The sequence below is a fragment of the Larus michahellis genome, chromosome 9 (genome assembly GCF_964199755.1).
Source record: "Larus michahellis chromosome 9, bLarMic1.1, whole genome shotgun sequence".
Lineage (NCBI taxonomy): Eukaryota > Metazoa > Chordata > Aves > Charadriiformes > Laridae > Larus > Larus michahellis.
The window spans coordinates 8,146,251-8,165,984 of NC_133904.1; the positions used below are offsets into that span (position 1 = coordinate 8,146,251).

General features: G+C 43.8%; 1 protein-coding gene across 1 annotated transcript in view; it reads left to right on the forward strand.

The window, feature by feature from the left end:
* The window catches only part of AGBL1 (AGBL carboxypeptidase 1), a 298,518-nt gene that overhangs the window by 32,225 nt on the left and 246,559 nt on the right, over positions 1 to 19,734 (forward strand). The window contains exon 6 of the mRNA XM_074600621.1: positions 15,128 to 15,165. Within this exon, the coding sequence (XP_074456722.1) occupies positions 15,128 to 15,165 (38 nt within the window). The remainder of the gene's footprint in view (positions 1 to 15,127; positions 15,166 to 19,734) is intronic.

The window sequence follows — 19,734 nt, forward strand, 5'->3', positions numbered from 1 at the left end:
AGAGAGGAATACCATATACCAAGGTTGTTCCAGATGGCCAGACAAACATGTTACATACAGAAACCCTGGTGCCATCTCTTGGTAGCCTCTGGTATGGCAAGATTAAGCACAGATGCACCTACTTCTGTGGCATAAAAAAACTAGCGAATGAACACTATATAAAGAGAAAACCTCTTTAAGCTTAACATGATATGTCACGAGAAGGCAGTAGTTGGTTTATAAATGGACAGACTTAGTGAGACTTATTTTGAAAGAGATGTTTACTTCTTTCTTTTAGGTCTAGCTGATGGTTTACCTGTATTTCAGGTAGAAGTAACAATTTGAAAAAGAAGCAATGCTTTCAACTGAAGGCCTTTCTCTGCTTGTCCATTATTTCTTCCCCGTTGGTGAGCTAGCAGGTTATATTTGGAAAGACGGTACGAGGGCACGTTGCTGCTGTTCTCAAGTTCTTGACTTTTCACACCCAGTGGCTATGGCAGATGCAATTCATGGCTGACCTCACGTGATGGCTTTAGGTATATCTATACTGCAGGCAACTCTGTGCTTGTTGGGTGGGATAGCCTCTCTGCTCTAGCTTGAATTTACCTCATTCTGCTAACAACTGTCAAGTCTTGTAGCAGGGCCTCCAGTGTGGGCTACCCAAGCTTCTTAGGACTTATTATCCAGTTGGGGATTATTGTTCATGTTGCCATATCAGTCTCACTGTTGGTCTTTGTGCTAACTAGATTAAAGCTAATAGTTGGGTGCCTCATTGCATTGCAATTGCATTGTCTCTTAGAAGCTCTCTGAGGTGTATCTCCCATGTAGCTGGGGAAAACGCCGTCACTCCCATTGAATGGGAGGTAGGACTTGATTTCATACACCTGTTGCATCTCTGAGTGTTTCCCAGAGTTAAATGAGTTGTTAATGTTAACAACGATTCCTTGTAGCTGAGTATGATGGTCCCATAGAAGGACAGGCCAAGACTGGTGTGTACTGGTTATGCTAGGCACTTTGTAAATAGCACAGAAGGAACAGAGTGTAATAAATCAAAATAAAAAAATGAGAGCACAGCGAGAAGGATTACAAAATATTTTGCAATCTAGGATGAAATGACAGATTTGGGATGACTTCTGAAGTTGGGTGATCTGTGAGATGACTGGCCAAGCTGCTCCTGATCTGGAGGTACAGAGAGAAGGCTTTCACCAGTGGTGGTAGGGCTATAAGAGTAAAGGAGGCAAAAAGTCTAATGGTAGAAGACAAAAGATTTCTCATATCTGAACTGCTAATCTGAGACATGGTGTGTTACTGTGGGCAAGTCACCTGAGATCAGACTTTTCATATGCTCAATTCATACACTTAAAATGGCACCTTTCTAGTGCCTCCTAAGGGTAGTGAGGGTACAGTCAGTTCTGTCCGAGGCATTCAGTGAGGGCAGAGATAAAGAGGGGAAAAATGAGAAATGGGAGAGAAAAGCAGCAGTGCATTTGTGAAAGGTTTTATGCTCAGGCGGGATGCAGTGGACTGTGGGGTGAATGTAGAGCTGGCAGAGTGAGGAGAGAGTTGAGCAACATGGTTGTGTGGGCTTGTAACGTCCACCTCGAACATGCTTAAGTGCCAAAGCTTTGAGAAAGCATCAGACAGACAGCCCGGCGGGACTGGGACTGGAGGGAAGGGATTTCTAAGCAAAGTCTGTCTGAATTTGCTTGTAAAGGTGATGAGCGGGTGCCCACCCTGCCAGTTTGCCTGCATCCTTTTTCCTGTGTCAAGGAGACAAAGAATCCCCCCTTGGAAATCATTGAGTTGGGTAATGACGTGAATCTCTGATAGAAGCCAGAGAGCGAGTAGATAAATCTGAGGGCACTCACTTGTGTGTCAGTGCATACGAGAGCCCAGGAATCTCCTCTCCTTTGCCTTTCGCTTGATTTATTGCCATTTCTCCTCCCACCCAGAAGCCTGTTACCACTATGAAGGGGGTAGAAAGCAGCTGTAAAATCCTCCCCACAAAAGCTTTCAGGCCAAATGTAGTCAAGGGAAACTTGATAGAAACAACAATGAAAGGAAGCCTCGGTGTAGAGCTTCTGGAGCAACAATTTTGCACAATGCTGGCCCTGAGCAGGTGCTGTCCCCACATGGAAAACAGCCCTAAGAATTTCCTGGGGTTGCTGTGGCTTTTTTCCCAGTTCCACCAGTGCTGGCAACGCTGGCAGGTGAAGTGTAAGCCAGTCTCTAGAGCTATCAGTGGTTTTAAAGCACAACAGTGATTAGACCTGCCCTGAGGAGCGTTATGTGACACAGTGTCAAAGCCCTTGTTAATAGCCTTTCTAGGCTAGGATTCCCTGTCCTGATAGTGCTGTTGGAGCCACCCCAGCTGCAGCAGCAGCGGGGCAGCGGTGTTTAGCAATATAGAGGCAACACAACTGATTCATTTCCAGAGGGCAGGAGAGAGAGAGCAAGCTCCAAAGTCTTCACAACCTCTTTCAGGCCATTTTGGGCAGTTATTGAACACTGATTATAGAGAATAAAAGGGAGGTTTTAAATACTAGTGTTTACCAAGTGCAGGTGAAATAAGTTTTGTTAGGGAGAGAAGGTTTTGTAGCAGCAGTGCTGCAGATGCAGCCCAGGTCTCTGGCTTGCTAACACTGGCAGGGCTCTTCTCGGCCTGTTTATCTGCAGGGCAACACTTGGAATGGCAGCAATGCCAGGAAAATCTGTAAATAAACCCAGAGTTGAGCTGCTCTGGGATGTGTTCAGAGACAGGGCTTGGAACATGGAGGGGAGAACCTGAAAACTTGAGGAAGTGGCTGGTGAGGAAGACCAGGGCTGCTGGCTCCCAATACGGCTGCAGCTCTGGGGTTGGGAATGGAAACTCCCCTCGAAGTGTGAACCTTGGAAAGGTCATGGCTCCGAGACTGAGCTTTTTACTGTCAGGCTGCAGCAACAGCCAGACTATTGCACAACAGAAAAGAGAAAATCATCCCATGTCTTTGGCATATCTGCTCCATGTGTTTCTTTCCTCCCCTGTGTTAAATGGGTATAGTTTGGGCCACGTGTGAAGCATAGGACATACATTGTGATGACAATAGCTCTCACTGTCTACTCAAAAGCTTCATTTCCTTCTTATTTTTCACTGTTGTTTCAAATCGTGCTTACGTATTTGTGGCTATTCCAGCTCTCACCACCTTCCAGATTTTTCTGTGCAGAAAAAAAAGGGCACGTGGAAGAACCATTGTGATAATGCTCATAACTTTTACTGTGCTTCTTAATTATTTATCCCCATTGCTTCATTCTTATATTTACAGCTCAAGTTCTACCAGCCTTGGCTTTGATATGGTCTGTTTTCAAATCCCAGAGTTTGGCTTGATTATATCAGATGGAAGCTTTCCAATGGAAGGGGGGGGGCGGGAAATATACTAACTTTTACTTAGGCTTCTGCAAACTACTGCTTCAAAAAGCCCCTGCAGTTATGCCAGCGTGACACTGCAGATTTCAAACAGCAAATACCAGGAGAATTTGACTCAGTATTTACTGCATTTTGGCTTGTTACTCACTTTTTCTTCCTTCTAAATCCTCTTGCTAAATGTTGCGAAGAACAGGCAGCAGCACAAAGATGCGACCAAATTATTCCTTAATAAGGAATTATACATATGTAACTGGAAAAAAAAAAAAAAAAATCCTTACTCTGCTGTTGGCTGGATTGGCCGCAACAGCTAGATGCTGGCTTTCAACCAGGCTTGCAAGCTCCATGATGCTGTAGTGACCTGTGTTGCATAGAAGTCTAGTGCATACTGCCAGCTCTCAAATCTCCTTGTGTGTAAATGTGGGAATGAAACCTGAGGCCGTGCTTTGGCTGTCCTTGGTAGTACAGTCTCTCCACTCATCCTCCCAAAGTTCCAATGCATCCTGCATATTGAATCTCAGCCATCATCTGGGCAAAGTGCTATATGGAAGGCAACATGGGTGAGCTAGCAGAATACAGTCTCTCTGACTCTTGAACATACTACTAAACTAAACACACTTCTCTTTTGTAGGACCCCTTCCAATGTCATTCCTATTGCCATCATATCTAGACCATTGTTGGTCTTTGACATACTAAATATCTTGAGGTACTGTGGTTGCAGAGAGTTTCAACCTGTAAGGTTGCCCTCCCTGCAGTAAGGCATTCTGTCCTGCCTGAGCTAGAGGTAAGGACAGGACAAGGACAAATTGACAGCAGGTGTTGGAGTGGTGGTACATCTGCTGCTGTGTTTGAGGCTGTGGCCTTTTGTGGTGGTGTCTCAGCCTACTTGCACAGACAGCTTCTGCAGAAGATGCATCCTCACTTGCAGCATCCGTCCTATTTAGTGTGAATCTGACCGCACGTCCTCAGATGACTCTTCTGCCTCTCCTATCACAGTTTGGGGATCTCATGTCCAGAAAGCTGCTGCGGAGCAGTGTGAAAGCTGTTCAGTTTCCACACCTTGGCTCTTTTTCCTGCAGGGATGTGTCTCTGTGTATACTACACAATACAGCAGTATCCCCATTTCCCCCTCCTACCTCTCAAGCAAATCAAACCGCAGAATGGCAGGGGGAGGCAAATAGCAGGACGGCTTCTTTTTTTCTACTAGACCTTTATTGAAAATCCAGGCAAGTTAATAAGCTTTCCTCCCTGCTCTGCAATTTCAACATCTATTTTTCCCAAAGAGTTCATGCTTACTGTACTTGCCTGTGGCAAAACTAGTCAGTCCTATGTTTCTAGCACTGTTCTACAGGTGTTCTGCAGTCCTGTTTCAACAACACGCAGTGGGTAAAACTGGCATATGAAAATTTTCTTGTAAACTGGCTATTGGTGTTGACTGGAGGGACTTAGGTCAATGAGGACTAAGTTTTCTGAATAATTCTCTGGATTTTCAGAGGTATTTGGATGTGTGAAGATGAAAGGGAATGTAATTGTAACAGAAAGCCTCTCGGCAGGTTGAAGGCTTAACTCGAATACTTAAAAGGTATTTCTGACCTTAGTATACAAAGGGGCTTTCAAATATCCTGCTGAGTGCTAGCTGCATGTTTAGACATAAAAATGCCTTTTAAATTCAGGTCAAGATGCCAAATGTGAATCCGTTACTTTGTGTTTCTCAAGTATGTTTATGCATTGTTCTCAATTTAAGACTGACTTAATAGCACCAATTAAGCTTAGTATTGTGTACACACACAGCTTACAAACAAATACTCCAGTATTTCCAAGCATGTTCATATTCAGCAGCATCAGTTAATGACCATCAAACTGTAAAGTGCACAATTAGCAGTAAATTCAGGGTTGAAGGGCTAAGTATGTATGTGACGGAACAGTCATTGGAAGAGATGAGAAGTGGTGGTATCAGTAAAACAGGAGAAATTGGTGATGGCTTCTGCATATTTTCTTCTATATATTTTGTTGAAATTCCCCTTGCATGTGAGCATTTCAGGCAGCTCTAACTCTGACCACCATCCTTTGGGATTTAGGTAAGAGCGATATATAGAAACTGCCTAACCTGTGTGCATAACAAAGGAAATGATGCTTACCTACTTGGGGGGGGACATGGAGACTGATAAATGGAAAGTGTTGCATGCAAGAAGATTAACTGACATCAGTAGCTTTTTCCACTTGCTCCCTACTGCAAATGTGGACGTAACACGGTGCTGTCAGTGCTGCAGCTGATGTGTAAACAGCTACTTGCACATTCAAACACGGCCTTAGTACTACAGGCAGGCTGTAACTGGACACCCACCAACAGGCAGAACTGAGTTGGGCAATAGTGTTATGTTATGATGTCATTGCCACTTCACAGCCACCCAAGTTGCATCTTGTCACGCAGCATGGGGAGAATGATTCCAGTAGCTATGCTTGCATGAAACAGCTTCTTGCTGTGGCATATTCAAAGACAGTCTGCAAGCCAGCTCTCTTCCCTAGAGGTTTTAAGCTTTAAGTTTCCTTTGGCTGGACTTTATGGATGTGCTTCATCTGAATAGGACCAGAGGGGAAAGTGAAGTGCCGTATAAAATCAAACTGATGGATCTATTTCTAGAGCCTTGTAATTCGGAAACAGTATCGTTAGATTAAAAAGAATACACACAGTTTTTCATCTTGTGTTCAATATCAGTCATTCCTTCTTCTGTTCTGAAGCATCTGACTTTCTCTTAAAGAAAAGGCTGCCACACAAGTCAACCTTGTTTCTTGGTAGAGATCAAGGAAGATGGCGTTTCCTTCAGCTTCGTATTTCATATTCTTTTCAAGTCTCTTAAATTGTACACATTTTTAAAATCAGTTTCCCTGAAAGACCTTTATTTCTTTGGTTAAAAAGACCAACCAAACAAGAAGCCCAAACAAAACAAATATCAAAATCCTAAGCAGTGAAACTACAAGAATGGCTGAAATGAAAGCTCAAATTTCCCATCCATGGCAGCAGCAGCCTAGTTACACACAGTAAAGGCTGTTATTTCAAACACTGCTGCTTTACAGCTCAAGAGCACCTTTTGTTACACAGTGCTTTTTAACGATGTTGTACCCTGAGATTACTGCTGCCTTAGAGGTGGTTTGTACTAACCAGTAGTCAAGGAGAACTACAGCTCTTAGCCCTGATTACTTTGAAACCAGCCTCCCCTTTGTGCTCCCAAATAGCTCTGGGCGCTAGCAGTGACATGTTGGATACCTCACTGCCTGGACTGTTGGCAACACAATCAGCCCTTGGATATCTCACTGCCAGCAGCTGATAGTATCCATAAAATAAAAATCTTGCAGTTGTTTGCAGGCAATATAGTGTAAGTGCAGGCTCATTTTCTGGCATTGTGAAGTCCTGGTACCCCCAAGCTCTAGCTTCTCTGTTATAGTTCACCATCAGACTCCCCAGTAGCAAAGTACCTGCAATTCAATTTCTCTTAAGGGCAGAAGTCATAGTTGCCCTGCTGAGATTTGAGCCTAGGGTTCCCGGGTACGTCACCAAGCAGTGCCTGTCGGCTTCATTGTGCAGTAAGCAGGGGTTTGCCAGGAGTGGGGACTGTGTCCCTCTCCCTGCTCTTGCTCTGGGTATACACAGAATTCGGAAAAGTTCAAGGCAGAATGATCCAGAAGTGAGCAGAATGGGTCTGGGTCTCTCCCCCATGTGCTGAGCACCTACCTCACCATGAGCATTATGTGCTTGTCAACCCCTGGCCTCTCCAGAGAAAAAGCTGCAGGTTACGGTGAGTGGATAAGCTCCAAATAAATTGACAACTAAGGAGTGAGCCAACAGACCAGTGGGCTCTTTCTTACTAGTAATCGAATTGGGATTGGAAGACAGCTGTCTGGGGAAAGGAGGGGGATTTAACCCCACTCGCTGACATGTTTTAATTGTGTACGAGATGTTTTGTAGGGCTGTGCTGGTGCTTGTTATCAGACGCGGCCTTGATGAGTATCCTCCTCGCTCCTCTTAATCAACCAAGGACAGCATCAAGCCCCTTTCTCAGTCCGTCTACGTGTGTCCCTTGGGTGGGAGAGCTGGATTCTCACACTGTCAGCCTGGAACTGCCTGGGTGATAAATCTGTTAAGAATCCTGTCTGATTGTGATCCTTCCAGCCCCTTCGTCTTGATGGGAATGACAAGCTGTCACTGCCTGCCTCAGCCATATTGATGACATCTGACCCTAGAGAGGGAGCTGACAGGAATGGTAAATCTTCTGAGGTATGGCTTCTGCCTGAGGAAGCAGTGCCAGCTCTGCACCGCGCTGCAAGAAATGCCTGGGCATTTCTTTGGCAAGGATTTAAGTGTATTTCCTGTACCTTGTTCTCCTTTGTTACTACTTTGGAGCTAATTTAATTTAGAGCTGTAAAGAATAGGTTGAGTTTTTAGGATACAGTTGTCTCTCCTGTACTTGTTGTACATGAGAAGAGGGGGAGGATACTTCTAAGGATGCCTGGAGGATAGCCCTGGAGTGACTCTTCTTTCTGGGAGGCAGAGATGAAAGAGGCTGGAAGGCTGTACCTTTCCACTGATTTAACCTAACAGGCTCCAGGGCAGGCAGAGGTGTTTGGAAGATACTACAGTAAAGGCTTTGAGCTGAACCTGGGAACTGAGATATGTTTGTTGTATTAGCCATGAGCGCGAGAGAGGACCTCACTGGGGCTTCTGCATCACAACTAAACTTCTCTGTTAGTGGCAGCGTGTGTCTTTTGGAGAACACGTTGACTTCAGCTCACCAAAGTGCAAGATAAGAGAAAATTCATTCCTGGATCTGTTGTAGGGTTAAAAAGCAGGGAATCATCATTTCCTTTGCTGTTAAGTCTTGTTGGCTATTAGCATTGACTTTGGTGCCTGTGCATGCTTTTTTTCCCCTCACAACCCCCTTCTAACTGTTAACCCCTATAGAAATCTTTAAAGGTGAGCAGGAAATACTGTTCAGCATGCATGTAACTTCTGTACTTTTTTTGTTTGCTCACTAATTCTATTCAGCACAATGAATTGCATCACAGAGTTCCATAGAAGGTGTGTATTTGTATTAAAGGCAGCATGTGCTTTTCCAGGAAAAAAAAAAATCTGGTCACTGGAATTGAAGTAACCATTAGAAAAGGAGTGGGTGATTACTTATATTTTTTTTTATTCCCTTTCCTTCAGCATTACACTGAAAGCACATCTGTGCACAACAGCTGGACCTCTAAACTCCACCTGTTGGCAGTGTCTGGAACATTGCAGACTGCGAGCAGGCTTTGCCTTTAGCATAAGTTTTAATGCCTAGCTAACAAGCTGGAATTAAAGTGGACATGCTGATGGGTGTTTTTGTGTAAGTCTTAGATCAGCAGTGATGTGAAAATGCCAGCAGCATAAGCAGCTTTTGCCCACCCGTATTTCCAAGACTTGTGAAGCGGCTGGTTTTAAGCCTTTAAAACAAAACAAAACACTCTGCAAGTGCCTGCATATTTAAGATCTGTATTTCTGGGCCACAAGGGAAATGACTATTCAAGGCATCTGTCTCGGATGAGATCTACCTTCTGGTAGGATTTATAAAGCACCTATTGCCGTGGTGCCTACATGTTGTTTCTAAATGTCTCTCAGTTGTCAAATGTGAAATTGTCTTTTGAGTGAGTTGCTCTGTGACTGAATAAACTCCAGGAGTTAAGTATGAGTCCCAGGGGTTGGAGGCAAAATGCAGGCAGACAATATGTAGGCACTCAAGGGCACTTAATTCCTCCCAGAGACAAGGGCTATGGAAGCTTAGGGGCTTTAAGCCTGTAAGCTGTAATACCTCGAGCCCTCGGTCAGGCTTCCCATTGTGCTCGATGCTGTACAAATATATATTGCATGGTCCCTGCCCCATGCTGCTTGTGATATAAATAAACATGACAACAACAAGTGAGTATACTGTGAAACAGCAGGGTGAACGGCAGAAAGAAGGAACATGAGCTGAAGCAATATGTGTTGCCAGGCAGGGGCAGAACCTTTTCTTACGTTTCTACAAAAATAGTGCTTTACATCTCTATTATCCAGGTGTGATTGCCTTTGGGAATTAGATCAGGCATCAAGTTGAAGAGGTATTTAATGAAGCACCAAGTCATTAGCTTTCATTCAATAATTTGAAGAGGATGTTTTGTGTTTAAGTATGTGAAAGGTACAGTCTTGCAGGAGAAGGAAAGCTGGTTTGGTTACTTGTGGGCTGATTTGTAGAGCCTTTTTGGATCATTTCTTTGCTCAGTCTTTAGCTTCTCTGCTGTTCCCTGTCAAAGCTGGTCCTCAACAGGTCTGTACCAATGTCAATGTGTCTTATGAGTCTTAAAATCCTTTCATGTAGTCCACCATGCATCTCTTCTGTAGTGAGGGGTGTTTTTTCTTTTTAATACTGGTGTGGAACAGGAATAAATCATCTATTCCAGAGACAAACAGAGGCACAGAAGAGTCCATCATACTGCCCAGTGCTACAATGTGTGAGCCGAGATCAGAGTGCAAAAGGAAAACCTAAGCGATCCCGGTTTTCAGTCTCCTCTGTCTGCAGTGATTTCCAGCTAACACTGTCCTGGTAGCTCAGGGTGACCTAGGCATAAGACTCTTGTCTAGGCTTTTTAGCAGCCCAGTTCTATTGGCTAATCCAATTGTGCTTTGGCTTGGGAAGCAGAGTTTTTCTTTGTTGTTGCTCCTGGTTCCTAAGCACAGGATCTGGAAGTTGTGTTTGTCTGCTAGTTGTACTCCTGCCCTGATATCCAAGCTGCTGACTTGGAAGCACTTCAAAGATTTCCATTCTTCAGAGTGGCTGTCTCGACTGCTACTACAGGGAGTTTAGAATGTTTTCTGATTATGGAGCAGCATTTATTATGCCTTTTAAGATAGGGCAACTTTATTTATACATCCTTTTTTTTGAAACATATAAATGAGTCTCCTTTGAGATACACTGGGATTGACAAAACAGCTAAGATTTTACTAACGTATTACCACAAAGAACAGAAAATCAGAGGAAGGCATCTGGACAGGTTTGGCAGGTTTTTTAATGATTTTATTCCCCTCCCCCCCCCCATTCCTTCAGACAAATGCAGAGTTCTGCACTGGGCACACTATCAAATTCTCTGGTCTAGCATATGGCTCATCAAGTCATATTTCTTGTGCTCTTAAACTTTTCCTCCTGTTCCCATCTCCCTGCTCCCCCCCACCCCTTTGCTCTCATGCACAATTTATTACCTCCTTTCTTTCTGCCTTCCTGTCCCAAGCTTACTCATCTCATCGTATCTTCTGATGCCAGAAAATATGCTGTTGGTTTGCCATATGGCATTAAGAGGTGTCGATATTGCAAACACCATTTGCCTGGCTTGCTGTAAGCCTATTGATGCATCCATCGGCTTGCTGCTGTTTTTGGTGAAAGTCCATTCTTCATTCTCTTCTATGGCTTCTTTTGTTTCCCATAGGGTGTTTTGTATGTTTGAATTTGTTCAGCATCAAAGATAAGTAATATTCTGGGGATACTTGCTGACAGCTGACTTAAAGTGTAAATTACAATGCTGATTTAAAGTCCACACTTAAAACAAATGCAGTTAGATAATACTTTACACAGTGTAGGTGTGAAGTCCTTTCCCAGGATAATTGTGGATGCTAAGAGTTTGCAAAGTTCAGAAGTGGTTAGGCAAATACATGGAAGTAAAATAAGCTAAGAGCCAGAAGGCCTCCCAAAGGCCCTATTGCTAGCTTATGAAATCTCTGGACTGCAAACTGCTGGAGTCTGAGTCTGTTCTGGAAGTTCTAGCACTGTGTTTGCTGCGGTCTTATACTCCTCCCTTGGCCACTGTTGGCCACAGGATACTAGACTATTTGGACCCTCAGCTTAGCTGGTGCAGCTGCTCTGTTCTGGCCTGGCTAATTAACTTTGTGCTTAGAATGCCTGTTTCTCATTTCACTTCCATTTTTACCTATGATTAAAATGTAGGGATATAGGACTACAGTCATTCCAGGGTCACTTTTTTCAGACCCTTTCCTTGTTGGCAAGTGGGGCTGTAACAGTCCCATTATAAGCAATTCAGGCTCCCTTTTCAAAGTCATTAGGTTGTTCGTCCCATCGCTGCCAAGAGGATGTTTCAGAGCTTCATTTTCCAGTGCTTAAAACCCATCCTTTTAATTTCCAGTTGAAATTTATTCATGGCCATTTTATATCCATTTGTCCTTGTGCCAACTTTGTTCTTTAGCTTAAGTATCTCTCTGCCTTCCTCAATGTTTACTTCTCCCCCACCTAGTGTGTCTATGGAGAACGATCAAGTCACCTCTTAACCATCATTTTGCTAAGGTGACAAAACTGTGATCTTTAAGACTCCTCATGAGATGCGTCTCCATTACCATAATGATTTCCTTAGCACTTTCCTGCATGGTTCCTTCTAAGTACTGCACACAGCTTTTCAGGTGAAGCCTTGTCTGAAAACATTCATGCTTTCCCTTCTCCACTGGCAGTGGCTTTCCTGAGACCTGATCTGTCCTTTTCACAGTTTTGTCACCCTGCTGGGTCATGCTTGTCTTCAGCCTCTAATGGGCTCATATATCCAGCATGTCCTTCTACTCATTTCCAAATTATGAGCCCCTGCTCATAACAGCAATTCTTATTAAACCCTAAATGCGTAACCTTGCACTTTGACTATTACATTTCATCACACTTCTGTCGCTTCAGAACTCAAGAACATCCTGTTACTTCGAAAAGATATTCCGAACTCTCCACTACTGGCAGTAGCTCCTGACCTCACACGGTCAGCAGATTTTGTTAGTATACTCTGACTTTTTGTGCCAAGGTCATTAATGAAAAGATAAAATAAGATCAGTCTCAAAACATCCTTGAGGACTTCCACACACAACTTCCCTTCAGACTAATAATTCCTCTTCTGGCACAACTCCTGTCATTGTCTCTCTAACCAGTTCCTTAGCCGTGTTGCAATTCTTGCACTAATCCCCATGTTCTGCAGCTTGGCTAATAATTTCCATATCAAATGCTTTATTAAAGTACAGATAAATTAGATCTACCACACTTCCCTTGTCTAGAAAAATCCGTTATCTTATGAAAGAAAGATATCAAGCCAGGCTGGCTTGGTCTACTCTTAGTAAGTCCTTTTTATCCCTGAGAACTATTTTATCTGATTTGCAGTTTACCTTCATGTTTTTAACTTTTTTTCCTCATTCAAAATTTCTTCTAAAGCTATACATACTATTGAGGTCAGTCTACCGGGTTTGTACCTGCTTATGACAAACTGTAGAGTACATTCTCTAAGACACACAGAACGCAGAATATTGCCGATGCCAAAACCCTCGTGATGAATTGTAGTACTTGAAGAGATTGAAATGTACTAGTTTGGTTCCACTTTATTTTATTGCAGTACAGGCATGGCCTGAGATGAGGATGTGCCCAGGCTATTAGCCTGGGATGTGGGGAATCCAGCTGGCTACAGCTGCAGGTCTGTAATGTTGCTTCAGAAGTAGGTGGTGATTGTGAAAATTTCTGAGTCTGCTAAGTGGTGGTGCTGGGATCTGGGTTATACCACCTTTATTTTATTTTTTTTCAGGACGCTTTCCATCCCACAAGTACCATCTGGGTGGATTTACTTACATGTCTATGATAGTCTTGAGTTTCTCAGCTTTACAAGCACAGTGATTGCAAACCTGTTCTACCAGGTCACACCAAAAGCACAAAGAGCAGACCAGTTCCCTCCAAGCCTGGAGAAGAAAAGTGACTGGGGTGGTTAAGGCTGTTGAAGGATCTGCTGGGGTGTGGCTGGGGGGAGTTTAGGCCTTCTGGGGTAAATAGGAGATTACACTATCTAGGAACATAGGCCTGAGGTCCTCTGAGGGTGAATGAAGTTCTCCGTGTATACGGTGTGGTTTACAGACCCCAAAAGAAGTATTGGAGAATCCAGATTTTCTGATTGCTTGGTTGATGGGAGGTTTGCTGGCAGTGTTGACACCATAACAGTGACGTAGCTTACTGAAACTCTGCAATGGTCATAAGCCCCCCCCCAAAATGAAGAAAATGCCTATGGGAAATCCTTAAATCTGCTGCTTGGAGCAAGAAATACTCTAGCCCTTCGTTGTTGTGCTGTTGTGGCATGTGAATGAGACATCACCTTAAGCCTGCAAACGTAGGTATGTTACGTAGTCTCCTTTACAGGATACGCACTTGAGCATGAGGTTTGTGAGATGCTCTGGATGGAATTTCAACTTGCTTAGAGTCACTTTGTCCCGAACTTGGGAAAAGACTCAGTGCCCAGTGGCTGTAGTATATCCCTTTTCTGAGCATGCCAAATAGCTGGTAGATGGCAGTATTCCTCCCACTAGCTGAATGATTGCTGTTTAGGTGGAGTTAAAGAAGCAATGAGAGCATGACTGTGCTTCCACTGGTGAGATTTTTAGCTACTGATTTCCTGTTCTGTCTGCATTTGTGTGCATTTCTTTTGCAGTTTGTTTGTAATGCTGTTATTGAACTCCAACAGATTCATTATGAAAGAGTGACAGTAGATAGGGATGTTGACCCAACATCACCAAGAACCAGCTCTTGAATCTATCTTAGTCTCAGCTTCTGTTAGGACACACAATGAACAGCAGCTTGATGACAAAAAAATATTTATTTCTTGCTGCAGGATGATGACTGGCTCAGTATGGAAGTTAATATGATTTTATTTGGGGATTGGTTTATAAGGAGATTACATTTTAAGGAATCCTTGGGCATGGCGGGTTTTGGAGCTGTATTTACTTAATCAACTGTGGGCACTCGAAACTTCACAGCAGTAAGCCAGGTTAGAACATGGATCTTCTTGCTCCAGCAGAACATGACTGGAAAAGAAAATTTTCTGTGGGGCTAGTGGGATGGAGATTATACCACATGAGGAAGAAACCTGCCTCCAGATGGTGGGGAGCAAGGATGTCTCAATTCAGCTTTTCAAGCTAGAAATGTTGGTGACCAGCTCCCATTCAAACGAGTGCTATGCCGGCTCGGGCAGGTTGAGTTGCTTACCTGCACATTGAAATGATACAGAAGGTCAACAGAAATCTGTGAATCTCTCCCCTCTACCTCCTTATTCTCCAAGCTCTATGAGGCAAGTGGCCTTATTGCAGTGTTAGTATCTTTCTTACAAGTCCTGACCTGAGTGGGGACTGCTACATGCCACTGTAATGACAAGATGTTGTTGTAATTAAAAAACAAACAAACTTTCCTTTCTGTTAAAGCTGGTAGGAGTGAGGATGGGGGTGAATCTTGTTTTGGGCAAAATAGAGAAGGGAGTGGAATTTGGCTGGAAATGCTCATGTGGATGTCCCAGCTTGATGCAGAAGTTATCATCTACTGATGTACATAGAAAGACTGGTGTCTGGAACGGGCATGTGCTTAAGCCTCTGATACAAAGAAAGAGCTCTGGGGCAACAGTTTAAAGACTTGCTTCATTACTTTGGATATGTGGGTGTTGCTTTAAATTTAATGGTCACTGCAAATTAGTATAAGACTAAAGCTAGAGGGCTAATGGTCTCTTAAAATTAACTGAGTCAGCTACAGAGACTGGATCCTCCGCTGGTGTAAAACATTGCGGTTCTGTCAAAGTCCATCATAAGCTGTCAGTTTAGACCAGCTGCGAAGCCTGGCCCAGAAGACTGTGAAGATGAAGGTTACAAAAATTATCCAAGAAATTGACATTATTTCTCCATCTCTCTTCTTTCCCCAGGGCAGCCGTTGAGGCTCTGGCAGCTTTGCTGAAATCAAGTAAGCTTTTTTTTTTCTTCTTCATATTCTTTCTGACTTTCCTTTCTGTGCTGTGCTGCTGGACAGAATGATCCTGTTGAACTTCATTTTCCCTTGGTGTCCCCTCTTCCCTCAGTCCCCAAGAGCACTGCTTAGAAAAGAGAGGCAGTAACGCAGTATGTCCCGTATGTCTAGCTATAGTCCCGTATGTCTAGCTATAGTCCCGTATGTCTAGCTATAGTCCCGTATGTCTAGCTATAGTCCCGTATGTCTAGCTATAGTCCCGTATGTCTAGCTATAGTCCCGTATGTCTAGCTATAGTCCCGTATGTCTAGCTATAGTCCCGTATGTCTAGCTATAGTCCCGTATGTCTAGCTATAGTCCCGTATGTCTAGCTATAGTCCCGTATGTCTAGCTATAGTCCCGTATGTCTAGCTATAGTCCCGTATGTCTAGCTATTATTCTTGGAGTCCCCATGGGTCTGGACACCCAGATCTATGGGAGACAGTGCTCTAGGTCCCAGGCAGCAAGCTGCTGAGGGAGCCAGACTAGACCCTTATTTTGAGTATTTAAGGAACAGTAGTTGGCCTGGGGCTTGGTACAGTGGAAGAAACAGGGAATCTCTTCAATAAGCGCCCAACGCTTATTGCTCTGTTCCAGCACCACTGGAGAGTGGTGCCTAGGACCTGTCTGTCCTGTGGTGCTGTTGTACTATGTACTGGTAGCAATGATGCTGTTGGCAAAGGCTTGGAAAACCTCTGTAGTCCAGAAGAAATGACATTATTCTCCCTTGCAAGCTTGTCAGGTCTGATAATGCGTAGACAGGGCTGAGCCCCAGCGATTGCCAGGGTACAACCCTGCTATGGCAGGCTGTGCTTAACGCTTGCACCACCTGGCTAGGGGTGTTCAAGACCTTAACATGGATTCTCAGTCACACACAGCTGGTGTGACTGTTCCTGAAATGAACGTGCTACTCTTTTCTTTGCCTTTATCCCATCTGAAAACACTTAGGTTTTTATTACCAGAATTTAATAAAGCTTTGATTAAGAAAGAGCACTCTACTATTGCAGACAATCTACTATACGATAAATCACAATGGTGTATTGTCCTTCTCTCTCTCTCCCCCCTTTTCTTCCCCTCCCCCTTCTCCTTTTCACAGTATTAGGAATAAATGCATTTGAAAAACTGTAGCCCTGGAAGCAGTGCTTAAATGAGCATGCTGCAATGTGATCGTGTCTGAGTTGCATCAGTTCAAGTGATGAATTCTGAAATAATGCCTCAGTATTAACCTTGCTGCCTAGATTTAAAGGTCACATTATTGCAACAAGGGAAAACCTTCTGGTTTGGGTGCTAAATCTTAATAGGGAGTTGTGGGGCTATTCCACAACTGCTTGCGATACAAAGGCAAAATTAGCCTTCTGAGTAGAAAGAAATTTACAGAGAAGGCTGGAAAAGTGGAGTAAGAGCTGAAAGCTCGTCAGGCAGCTTGAGCTTTTCTCCTGCACTCCTGCTTTATGGTAAGTACTGTGAATGGGAAGTGAAATTCTGTTGTCCCAAGATATTTATAGGCTAAGTTTTCTACTTGAAGGCTTGTTCTGGGTCTAGAGATGAGAACAGCATATAGAAGTGGAGGACTAATTACCAGGGGAAGCTGTGAAATGTAGTCTCCTGAGGAGTGGCAAACACATGTTGTAAAAGCTGGGGGGGGAAGCTGACAATGATCTAGAGAATCTAAAATTCAGCTCCAAATTCTCCCATCCCTTTTTCTCCTGGAGTGAGGTAATTTTTTAAAGCCATTTACTCTTAGAAATTTTTTGTGTGACTCTTCTCAGTGAGTCTATCTTAGTTGTGTGTTTTTGTTTTTTTTTCCTTTTAAGCTTTTTGTGCTTTTGGTGGTACATAGAAGTTTTCCAGTACCCAAAGAACATACCGATCATTCTGGTTGGTTGTTTCAGGTGCTTTCACAGAAGGTACAAAAAAAAAAATGAACTCCAACAAGAATTTAGTTCATCAAGCACAACAGTCCATAAACTCACTCTGGTTAATCACTGTGCTGTACAGATTAGGGTTCTGATGTTCATTTGTGCTGTTGACCCTTGCAAACAAAGGCATTGCCTGGGAGAGACATCCCTTGGTTTGGAGACACCCTTCCCAGTTTGCTGTTATGTGTCCTCTTGTCCTTTATCATTCACAATCAAACAACATTATTGCAGCAACACCAGTTACTGTTTAATGGAAAAGTGATTTTTAGGAAAACACATGGTCTGTTTTCAGCTGATGTTCTTTTAAGGTGCTGAACTGGGACTTGGGAAATGGTGCTAATACTGTGAAACCAAATGGAGCACCATGGCCCACAAGTCAGCTTGGACTGTTTTCTGCAGTTTGATGCAGAGTAGTCAAGAATGTCTCTTAGTTTTCTCTTTGTCCTGTGGCTCAGGACACAAGAAGCTCCAGGCTTCTGGAGCAGACTGCTCTGGTAGCTGCATACAAATGAGCAGGCCGTGCCTTTTGGGAGGTGTGGGTTAGGAGATGTGAAAAACAGCTCTGGTTCTTCCAGAGATAAATTCACCATGTCTGGAAAAAAGCTGAATTCTTTTTCATGGTTGTGTCAGGACAGCTTTGTTTGTCACAGTTAACTTATTTATGCCCACGACCTCGGTGCTTTTGAATGGTGCAGGGGTCCTTGGAAAGTTAAAAATCAAATCGGGTGAATACTATAGCACTTGAAAATCGTTTATGAAAACAAGGGGTAAAACTGTACATGGGAAAGCATCCAGAAGCCTTTTAGCATGTTTTAGATGGGAAACAAACTAAATGGGAGGCAGGAATCCTGGAACGTGCTACAGTCGGTGCTGAATCGCTGGACTGATTATTGCGAGCTGCTTTGGAGACTTGCTCGGAAATGGTGGTGAGATCCAGTTTTGCTGGGGGTGAAGGCTATAAAACAGGACCAGGTGGCACCCATTCTTGAGGATGTCCCTGTAGGGCTGTCATCCTTGAGTGCTTCAGCCCAAAGTAATCATGAGGGTCACGGTTATACACCGAGCTGTGCTGGAGGGAAAGCGTCCCTCTTCCTTTTGGCAGTTCCCTTGCGAGCTGCAACGGGAAAACATACAGTAGTTTTAAAGGGAGCAGGCAGATGGCAGTGTGTTTCCCTGATGGATTTTGGAAACATCCATCTTCAGCTCCTCAGGCTTCCTTAAACTCTACTTGAGACTTCATCCACCTGCAGAGCCACGGGCTGGCTAGAAACTGTTTGGCCTCTGTCTCTTTCCTAACAGAAGCTGATGCTAAATGCCCACTTAACAGGTGCATAATGGCAAGAAGCAAGATCTGCCAAGAAAGAAGGCATCAGAGTAAGAAAAAATTACTGCTCCAGATGTACCTGGGAAATTGTTACTGTTGTTTTCAGAGGGGAAGTATAGGCTTGTCCAAATAAATAACTGATGGAACACTACAAACTTGTGCTTCATCCACAACAGCAAAGAAATGCTTGGAAACCCAGTGCAAGACGAGAGCAGCTTTGGTTGTCCTGTTCTTCTGCACATAGTGGCAATCAGTGACAGTCATAGGATTGATAAATAATGGAGGAATAGAAGTTCAGGTCCCTTTTAATGACAGTGCTGCATCTTTCTATCAGTGTAAGCTTGGATTGCTGATGTAGTGAAGAGGTTTCTTGCCTGACCATCAGCCAGTTTCTCCTGCCTTCTTATGTTCTTTCCAAGCATCCCATCGGACTTTACTGATTCTTGCATGCTACTCTCCCAGTTACTGTTCTTTACCTGCCATGCCTACAAGCACTCAGCAAACAGCTTGTAGCAAGTCTATCCTCCATTGCCTTGCTGTTTTGTTTTTTTTTTATATCTGTTGTCTTTCCACCACACTGTTAACTTCCTCTGACTGAACTGCATTATTATACAGCTGAACATGTTGCTTGGTAAATATCTATAATGGTGCCAAAGTGCCATGAGAGCATCAGGAATTTTTTACTCTTCTCTTGGATCTTACAATTAAGCTTTCCGGTTATACCTGTCCATCCTTCCTTCTTCAATTTCTAGATGTTTACTACAGCCCAGGGTGGGGATGAGAGAGTAGATACTGGTAGATTTAGATAAAAGGAGGTGAGATGAGGCATGGCATCCTTCCCAGAGTCTCTTCTCTCTGTCCCAGGGTACACCTGCTACTTTTTTCAGCTTTGTTCTTGTTCTCCTCTGTATGTGTGTCTTTGTATCTTGCTCAAGTTCTGTCTTAAGGCCTGAGGACCTCATTGCTAAGCCCTCCTTTGCCTGCAAGAGGTCTGGTGGGGAGGGGGCATACCCCAGCTGGAGCCAGTTTGAGCAGTGGTGGAAGGTGAGGGCTGCCCTCCATGTCTCTCTTAGACAGAGGCTCTATTGCTTTTAGTGAACTCACCCCCACCACCACCCCCAAGATAGAAAAGGCAAGCCATTCCCTGTTTTGTGGGAGTGGGGAAAAAAAACTTGGATACCTGATATATAAGTGCAGGCAAGTGGATACGTGGGAGTTCGCAGGCTAAAGGCAGTGTGATGGCCAAACTGGACACTGCTGCTCGGCACCTCAAGCCACACGATG